This window comes from Populus euphratica, unplaced genomic scaffold (genome assembly GCF_000495115.2).
Source record: "Populus euphratica unplaced genomic scaffold, PopEup_1.0 scaffold135.1, whole genome shotgun sequence".
NCBI lineage: Eukaryota > Viridiplantae > Streptophyta > Magnoliopsida > Malpighiales > Salicaceae > Populus > Populus euphratica.
In genome coordinates this window covers 399,010-409,468 of record NW_011499965.1, presented here as the reverse complement: position 1 = coordinate 409,468, position 10,459 = coordinate 399,010, and the positions used below count along the sequence as shown (strand labels likewise).

The window sequence follows — 10,459 nt, the reverse complement described above, 5'->3', positions numbered from 1 at the left end:
GCCGAGTTAGCCAAGAGTTTAGTTGTGGGTTTGCCGAGTTAGTCTAGATTAATTGAAGTCGTGTGTTTTTTTTTTGTTTTTTTTAATTGATTTTTTTTTTAATTTTATTTTTTAATATTAAGTTGATTAAGAATTGAGTTTTATAACTTATTTTAATTTATTTTTTATGAGCATATCACGATCTTATAATTTAACTCATGAATTTAATATGTTAACTTGGATCGATATAATATACTATGTGTCTTAATGAATTTTTTTACTCAAATTATATTTTAAATGACTTCCAAGTTATTATTGAATATGTTAAATTAATTAAATTATATTATATTAATTTTTATATATTTTTTTTATGAGCATATCACGATATTATAATTTAACTCATGAATTTAATATGTTAACTTGGATCGATATAATATACTATGTGTCTTAATGAATTTTTTTACTCAAATTATATTTTAAATGACTTCCAAGTTATTATTGAATATGTTAAATTAATTAAATTATATTATATCAATTTTTATATATTTTAATTTATTTTACTAAAAAAATATTGGCTAGAATTTTTTTATATATATATTTTTTTTAATTTATTTTACTAAAAAAATATTGGCTAAAATTTTTTTTTATATTTTTTTAAAATTAACTTGATCCCAGTATAGTTAACGCTAATGATAAAGTATATTGTTGTTAGTTTTTTTTTTTAAAAAAAAAATTGATTTCAAGCCAAACATCTCTAAGTTAAAAGAAAAGTAAAAAAGTGAATATAACCTAAATAATAATAAACAAATAAATAAAAGATAAAAAAGTTTCCCTTCCCTCCGTGTGCTTAAACCCTAAACCATCCACCCACAAAGAATTCATTATCGGTAACTTTGAGCGTAACGTCGGAACTCCACCAACTCACACTCGCCTAGCCATCGGCGGTTGTTCTCTTGCTGTCGGAATCCGGCCGTGGCAGTCCTTTATTCTATTAACCAAGCCGTGCTCGGACCTTGCTTCAGCTTGAACTTGGGGGCATACTTTCAAGGTGAGTGGTAACTGTAAATATGTAATATATTCTTATCATTGATTCAGTTTATGAATGTCTGATTGAATCGTTGAGTTATGTGGGCTAAAGAATTGTCAAGTTTTGAGAGAGGTTAGATGGAATTCTTAGACATTCACTTGGACAAATCTCAACATTTTCCGGGACCTCGGCATATTGTGTTTTGGAAACTAAATGTGAATAACTTGTGTACGGTTGTCATTGGATTAATAATGATGGTATTTTGAATCGATATGAGTTGATTGGTTGTGATTTTTGATCGTTTATTGGCAAGCACGAAAAAGAATGTCGATACCACAGTTATATGGGCGGACAAAAAATGTGACCAAAAGATCAAAGAAGTACCTGGAAGAAGCACTGTATGTGAGGCTGTTCAGAGAAGGCAGCTCAGAGGTAAGTGTGAGACAACAGTTAAATCAGTTCCTCAAGAGCTCCAAGCTTGTCTTCAAATGGGAAGTAAGCGACACCATCAAGAAGCTTCGCAGTCGCAATCTTTATCACCCTGCTCTCAAGGTATCCTTCTCCAAATCCTCAATTTCATGTTCCTGTATTCTAATTAATTGTTTGTGATATTATATAAAATTAATGAACATTTTACTCCTATGGTTTAGAACTTCAATGCTTATGTGATATAATTGTCTGAATCTAGAAGTTGAAACATGTCAAATTTTATGAACATTTAAGTCCATTTTTTCAAATTTTATTTTGTGCCTTACAGTCAATCTATGACCATTTGTCTCAGACTAGTGGTATGTTCTGAATCACCGTATTAAAAACTGTTGTACCTTATTTTTTGGCTCTTAATGTTTCCAGGGTTAATGTATATTATGGTTACTTTGTATTTTTCTTCGTTCTTTTCCGTCACCCTCTTATGTCATAATCATGTATTTGCTTAAAAATTTTCAATCATACCATGCATAATGTATATCATTATTTCATTGTTTCACAGCTATCAGAAACTATGTCGAAGAGGGGTATGAATAAAACTGTGAGTGAGCAAGCTATACATCTTGATCTTGTTGCCAAAACTCGAGGCATACCTGCTGCTGAAAATTACTTCATTGATCTACCTGAAACATCCAAGAACCTTCTAACATATGGAGCTCTTCTCAACTGTTACTGTAAAGAATTGATGACTGAAGAAGCTGAAGCTCTCATTGAAAAGATGAAGGAGCTCAGTCTTGGTTTAAGCTCCATGTCTTACAATAGCTTTATGACTCTCTACACAAAAGTGGGTCAGCCTGAAAAGGTCCCAGAAATTATACAAGAAATGAAGGCTAACAATGTCATGCCAGATTCTTACACATACAATGTCTGGATGAGGGCTCTGGCAGCTGTAAATGATATTTCTGGTGTTGAAAGAGTGATCGAAGAGATGAAGAGGGATGCCCGAGTTGCTGTGAATTGGACAACATATAGCAACTTAGCCTCGATTTATGTTGACGCTGGCTATTTTGAGAAGGCAGAAACAGCACTTAAAGAACTGGAGAAGAGAAATGCAAACAAAGACCTTTCTGCCTTTCAGTTCCTCGTTACTTTGTATGGCCGAACAGGAAACTTGCTTGAAGTTTATCGAATATGGCGTTCTTTGAGGCTGGCTTTTCCTAAAACTGCAAATATAAGCTATCTAAATATGATTCAAGTGCTGGTTAACTTGAAGGATGTACCTGGTGCAGAGAAGTGCTTCAGGGAATGGGAATCTGGGTGCTTAACTTATGATATCAGGGTCGCAAATGTTCTCATCAGTGCATATGCCAAGGAAGGCATGCTAGATAAGGCAGAGGAGCTCAAGGAGAGGGCCCACAGGAGAGGAGCCAAACCTAATGCTAAAACCTGGGAAATATTTTTAGATTATTATTTGAAAAATGAGGATATCAAAGTGGCAGTTGATTGTTTAGCTAAAGCGGTATCTACTGGTAGAGGGAATGGTCAGAAGTGGGTTCCATCACCTGTGATTGTAGGGTCTTTGATGGCACATTTTGAGCAGCAGAAAGATGTGGATGGTGCAGAAGGTCTTATTGAGATTTTGAAGAAGGCTGTAGATGATGTAGCGGTGGAGGTATTTGAGTCATTGATTAGAACTTATGCAGTGGCTGGAAGGAAAAGCCAGATGATGCGTCGCCGATTGAAGATGGAGAATGTGGAAGTGAGCGATGATTGTGAGAAGTTGCTTGAAGCAATATGCGTGGAGTGAGTTTTATGTACTGTTTCAATTTGTTGCCATGATAACATTTGTTCTAGGATCAATTTTGAATGGTTTAACTTGCTACTTGTTCTAATAATGAAATGTTGCATCTGCTTCATTTGGTATGGTGGAGATACAGATAGCTGACGATAAACAAAGTTTAATGCTGTGTTTGTAAGCTCCTTTGTCCCGAAACTATGAAACTAAGGGTACTGCTAAATTCACTATCATTTTGTTATTCCCAGTATTTGATTTTTTGAGAATGACTAATGCGACATTTTAATGGTGTTTATTTTTATCCAACTCTTGAGTGTTTTATGTCAAGTACCTAAAATTAAAAAATGAGTTTTGCATAATTGCTGTGTTTCATGCGACATTGTATTGAGCCCTGTTCAATTGCTTCTACTCTACTTTCACCCCAGGGAATCTTCTTCTTGTAGAAGAAGGCTCGTTCAACAGTTTGAGAGGGCTTACGAATTTGAGCATGCAATAGTTACAGAGCTAGCAATATTTTAAAATAATTTTTAAAATTTTATTTATTGTTATAACATTTTAATATATTTTTTTAAAATTTCATTTGTTGTTATACCATATATAATTTATATTTACATGAATTAGTTTTTTAATTTTTATACAAAATATTAAAAATTTAATTTTTTTTTAATTTTTTAAAATTAATCCAGAATAATTTAAATTAATCCAGGATCTTCTAATCAGATTTGGGAGTGTTTGTTTTAGTTTTTGGGGTTGAGGTTGTGGTTGGATATAATTCAATTATATATAAAATTTAATTATAAAAACTAATATTTTTTTATTTTTTATAGCATTTTTAGTGAATCTCACACTTAAACTACAACTTTCACCTCTAAAACAAACACACTAGAACTATTTATTTTAAGTTTCGAAGGGCGTGCTTGATCACAGCTCAAAGAGAGGACTAAAAGTTTTTGGGACGCTATTAAATTCACATGAAACATTAACCTTACATATAAAATTAATGGAATTGGTGCGCGGAACGAAACTAGAGGAACGAGACAGGATAAGATAGGATATATTGACTAGCTACCGTCAATGATGTGAAAGGCAAAAGGTAAAATTAAGATGAGACCATAGAAGACATAAAGTTATATTATTATTATTATTATTATTATATAATTGATATTATATTTATGATATTATTCCATTAAATACTATAGATTTTAATTCTTCTCTCAAATAAAGTTATAGAATGTTTTTAATATAGCAAGTGTTCTACTTTTTTTTTCTTTACAATCCTTCATCGTTTATTTTTCCTTTTAAAGTTTAGTTAAAATTAGCTTTTAAGTATGTGTTTCACTGTAAATTAGCTAAAAAGCTAATAATTACATTAAAAACTAGAAATATTACTATTTTTATTTATATGCAATGAAATATTTGAAATAATAATTAAAAACTTAACCAATATATTAAACAAAATAAATCAATTACAATAAGCATTAATAAAAAAAAATCAGTGTGGCATCTTTGATCTAGCAGGTCAAGAATAAGTTAGTTGGTCTATTTAAATTATTGGCATGTTTACATGATAATCTGGTTAAAAAGATTACATAATTATTATTTTAATCTTACTTTAACCCTAGCTAAAAGTGAAACAATGAGATATTAAGGGATTAAATAAAAAATAAAAAAATAATATAATAAAATAAAAAAATAATACATTATATTAATTCGAGTTAATACATGAAACTTACAATAGTGATGAATATAATCATAATGAGTTAACTGATTGGATAATCTATCTCTCTTTTTTCTCTTTTTTTATTCTATTTCTGGTTGAGCCTTGATTGGTTCTTAATTCATCACATATTGGATTAACTTTGTAAGTACATTAAAGAATTATAAAAGAATTAAAGATAAAATTTTAAAAAATATGTCATATTGTATCTTCCAATCAACTTGAATTAATAGATAAAATGTATAACCTAGTTCATGAACATGATCTCAATTAGGTATAATTTTTTAAAGTTAAATGATACTCAACCATGAAAATTGCATTTAACAAAAAATTAAATTAAAAAAATAATGACAACAAAGGGTTAAATTACATTCCTTTTACAAATTAAGGGAAAATGCATTAAACATAAAAAAAAAAGGTTTAAATATTATGTTCTAACTCATTAAAACTTTGATTTGCGTCAAAAATCAAATCAGATCTAATAAATTTTTTTCTTAAATCTATTATACACTAAGATAAAGAACATTAAAAAAAAACTAGGCATATGGGCTTGTAGCTTAGGACTCGCATTCGGGTCTAAAATTTAATTATAAAAACTAATATTTTTTATTTTTAATAGCATTTTTAGTGAATCTCACACTCAAACCACCACTTTCACCTCTAAAACAAACACACTAATAGAACTATTTATTTTAAGTTTCCAAGGGCGTGCTTGATCACAGCTCAAAGAGAGGACTAAAAGTTTTTGGGACGCTATTAAATTCACATGAAACATTAACCTTACATATAAAATTAATGGAATTGGTGCGCGGAACGAAACTAGAGGAACGAGACAGGATAAGATAGGATATATTGACTAGCTACCGTCAATGATGTGAAAGGCAAAAGGTAAAATTAAGATGAGACCATAGAAGACATAAAGTTATATTATTATTATTATTATTATTATATAATTGATATTATATTTATGATATTATTCCATTAAATACTATAGATTTTAATTCTTCTCTCAAATAAAGTTATAGAATGTTTTTAATATAGCAAGTGTTCTACTCTTTTTTTTCTTTACAATCCTTCATCGTTTATTTTTCCTTTTAAAGTTTAGTTAAAATTAGCTTTTAAGTATGTGTTTCACTGTAAATTAGCTAAAAAGCTAATAATTACATTAAAAACTAGAAATATTACTATTTTTATTTATATGCAATGAAATATTTGAAATAATAATTAAAAACTTAACCAATATATTAAACAAAATAAATCAATTACAATAAGCATTAATAAAAAAAAATCAGTGTGGCATCTTTGATCTAGCAGGTCAAGAATAAGTTAGTTGGTCTATTTAAATTATTGGCATGTTTACATGATAATCTGGTTAAAAAGATTACATAATTATTATTTTAATCTTACTTTAACCCTAGCTAAAAGTGAAACAATGAGATATTAAGGGATTAAATAAAAAATAAATAAATAATATAATAAAATGAAAAGATAACATATTATATTAACTCGAGTTAATACATGAAACTTACAATAGTGATGAATATAATCATAATGAGTTAACTGATTGGATAAACTATCTCTCTTTTTTCTCTTTTTTTATTCTATTTCTGGTTGAGCCTTGATTGGTTCTTAATTCATCACATATTGGATTAACTTTGTAAGTACATTAAAGAATTATAAAAGAATTAAAGATAAAATTTTAAAAAATATGTCATATTGTATCCTCCAGTCAACTTGAATTAATAGATAAAATGTATAACCTAGTTCATGAACATGATCTCAATTAGGTATAATTTTTTAAAGTTAAATGATACTCAACCATGAAAATTGCATTTAACAAAAAATTAAATTAAAAAAATAATGACAACAAAGGGTTAAATTACATTCCTTTTACAAATTAAGGGAAAATGCATTAAACATAAAAAAAAAAGGTTTAAATATTATGTTCTAACTCATTAAAACTTTGATTTGCGTCAAAAATCAAATCAGATCTAATAAATTTTTTTCTTAAATCTATTATACACTAAGATAAAGAACATTAAAAAAAAACTAGGCATATGGGCTTGTAGCTTAGGACTCGCATTCGGGTCTTATATTTTTTTTTAAATAAAATATTTCAAACAACATATCATTTGTTTGCCTAGATTTCATCTATCATAATTATGGCTAGAAAATCGAGATAGATCTATTTTCCTTTAAAAACTCAATTCATAACCCCTTTTTTTAAAAAATAAAACCTCATAAACACCTTTGAAACATCTATAAACCAATTTACCAACCTAAAAAACCTCAAAAATAGTTCTAAAATGCAAATCAAACCATGTTAGATTTTTCTTCCTCAAATTTGATCTATTTTTCAGGTAATATTAAAATTTTAAACAAGCACCATCGAGTTACTTTATTCCAATAGAACTCGTAAATACCAAGGTAAATCAGTTTGATGACCAAAATATACGAAAATAATGACTTTCTCTGTATATTAGCAAACTAGAACTTGAAAATAATAAAAATAAAGTTTTGTATTAAAACTGAATTTAGAAAATTATAAGGGACTAAATAGTTTTAACTTTTAAAATTGAAGGACTAAGTTGTACTTTTCTTGCCAATTTTAAACACACCATTTATTTTCAGCTTCTTTTCTATATTGGTCCTCCTTCTTTTAATTTTGTTCATAGTCAACAATACAAAGTGATTGGCTATTAACTTTACAATAAAAAAACTCAATTAATGAAAACAAAAGTTAACAGACCAAAAAAAATAAGAAGACGAAGAGCACTTCTCCAATACACAATGCACTGAGAGTGTATGAACAATATTTAACATCCTTCCACACCCTCTTCCATTTTAGTATATTTGTTATTCATTATAATAAAATAATTAATTTTTTTAGTGTTTTATTCCATTCAATACCATTCATTTTATCATTTATTTCTGAATAAAATTTTAATAATTTCTTAATATAATATTAGCAGTCATTTAGTTGATTATTATACATTAACCTACAATGCAATTTTTTTTAATAAAAGTTTGTGCTTGATAGATTAAAGTTTATAATTTGTTGTATTTTAAAATAGTTTTTTAAGACTAATTATTGTTTTTTTTTCTTGGATTGCACACAACATGATTTTCAATGTATGTTTTTGTTTTCATTGAAACTTGTTTTTCATATCATGCTATTTTTTTATTTAATAAAAAAAATGCTTATGATAAGAAAAGTGCTTTCATTAAAAAAGCATATAATTTTTCATTTACTTTATTAAACACATGCGTAAGTTTTTTAATTCACAATTAATTTTTTTATGCCACTAAAAAACACACAAACAACACCTGTCCATCTCATTTTATTTTTTTGTGTTAAAAAATAATATTTGATCTTACCTGCAGTGCAGTGCCGGTAAGTTAGCGGTTAAAGAAGTTACTTTAATAAATAAAAAATATAATAATTGTTAATTAATTATCATTGTTCTGCACCTAGTTTTCGATTTTCTTCCGATGTGGGATAATGGGTGGTTGAACAAATACAAGCGGTTAAAGAAGTTACTTTAATAAATAAATAATATACTAATTGTTAATTAATTATCATTGTTCCGCACCTAGTTTTCGATTTTCTTCGGGATAATGGGTAGTTGAACAAATACATTTAATTTTAACTGTTGGTTGGGTTGCTGACAAGGAGATGCACATTATGGCTCTGTTTCTGATTTGCAGGAGGATGTGTCTGATTCTGAGTCAAAAGCAAAGTTATTAAAACAAAGATTGTCAGATTGGAATTATCTTAATTTCTACCCTTTCCTTGACCTTCGCCTGTTTCATTGCTTTACAGTCACTCTCCACTCCCTAATGCCGTGTACAAAATCATGTCAGTGCTTATGCTTTTTAACTGTTCAATTCTGTTGATTATTTCTGACATTAATTTTATTTATGTAAATATATTTTATTTATTAATAAATATAAATTAAATATTTAATTCATAAATTAAATAAAAATAAAGTTCCTGAAAGAATATTGCATCAAAATATTCTTTCTAAAATATTCATAATCAATGCTATATTAAAATTGAATATTAATTAAAGTTATTAAGATAAGTACATATTATATTCGTTTATATATATAAATAATTATTTACCATCAAAATATTCTTTCTAAAATATTCATAGTCAATACTATATTAAAATTCAATATTAATTAAAGTTATTAAGATCAGTACATATTATATTCATTTATATATATAAATAATTAATACATTAAATAAAGATAAAGTTCCTGAAACAAAAATATTTTACTAAAACAGTTATAAAGTTGTTATAATTATAAAATTCTTATTGCATCAAAGTATTTTTTCTAAAATATTTATGATTAATGCTATATTAAAACTAAATATTAATTAAAGTTATTGAGATCAGTATATATTATGTTCATTTACATATATAAACAATTATTCTTATAAACTAAGGTATGAAGAATATTTAGAATTAATATATAGGTGTTTATTAGATAACATGTTTATTAAATTGACTCCCATGAGAATTCCATATGAAGAGATTACATGTGTTTATGGAATCACTCATGTGACAGTTGTATAAATAATTTTTAGATTTGAGATCATTAAGTTATCTTATAAAGAAAGTATTATGTTTTGATCATACTACACGTTGTCCTAATCAGGGTTAACAAATAAGTAAATATTGGATATAATATAAACTATATGAAGGTATTTAATTAATAAAAAAAGTATTTATCACCTTTGATGTATTAAATAATATTTTATTTTTTCTTAAACAGTATTAATTGTAAATCCTTACGCAAAGTGAAATGAGATTTGTAAAGAGTTTCAAATCTTATTCAAATAATTAATAACTATAATGCTAAGAATAAACATGATTTGACATATAATAAACACACTCTATGTTATAATATATAAATTAGATATTTGTTGATGAAAATATAAAAATTACACTGAGAAATTAATCACTGAAAGATTAAGTTAAACCACTTATAATTTTTTTTAATATTTGAAGGATATTGACAGGTTGCTAAAGACTATACTTGATCTTAAGATGAAGTATAAATTAAATATTGAATTGATGATAAATTAATTAATTTAATTATATTTTTATTTATGATTATAATTTATTTATACTTGGGTCAATTTATTTCATATGGTGTGATGTAAGTAAAATATAATATAATATAATATCACCTAAGAACAAAAAAAAAAGAGAGTTAGAATTCCACTAATATCACCTAAGAACAAAAAAAAAAGAGTTAGAATTTTAAGGTATAACAATTTTTTTCTCCTAAAAAGATTCAGGTGATTTTTCACAGGTAATTATGTGAGTTACTATTAGAAGTTGTATAATTGAACGATTTGTCATTTACTACAATCTAGGCTTAAAGCATATATTTAAAGTAAAAAAATAGTTTAAATTTTCAGGTAATATTTTCTTAAATCATAAATAACTCTAAATCTGTCTAGCAAGATTTTTAAAACTATAATTTTTTTAAATTAAATTTA

The 10,459-nt window shown here is 26.8% G+C and overlaps 1 protein-coding gene across 3 annotated transcripts; it reads left to right on the top strand.

Moving 5' to 3' along the window:
* Positions 1–775: 775 nt before the first annotated feature.
* On the top strand, positions 776–3,477 carry LOC105138920 (pentatricopeptide repeat-containing protein At1g60770-like). Of its 3 annotated transcripts, none has more exons than XM_011045158.1 (3): positions 776–1,027; positions 1,330–1,558; positions 1,995–3,477. In XM_011045158.1, the coding sequence occupies exons 2-3, from the start codon at positions 1,331–1,333 to the stop codon at positions 3,237–3,239; spliced, it is 1,473 nt and encodes a 490-aa protein (XP_011043460.1). In that variant the 5' UTR covers positions 776–1,027; position 1,330; the 3' UTR covers positions 3,240–3,477. The 3 variants fall into 3 exon arrangements, with proteins under 3 accessions (XP_011043460.1, XP_011043459.1, XP_011043458.1); XM_011045157.1 differs by having other exon boundaries at positions 1,320–1,558; XM_011045156.1 differs by having other exon boundaries at positions 776–1,558.
* The last annotated feature ends 6,982 nt before the right edge of the window (positions 3,478–10,459 follow it).

Excerpts from the sequence above, each read along its gene's own strand:
- LOC105138920 (XM_011045158.1), top strand. The coding sequence starts at position 1,331 with ATGTCGATACCACAGTTATATGGGCGGACAAAAAATGTGACCAAAAGA. Across the intron at positions 1,559-1,994 it reads TTTATCACCCTGCTCTCAAG|CTATCAGAAACTATGTCGAA; the intron begins GTATCCTTCTCC and ends ATTGTTTCACAG.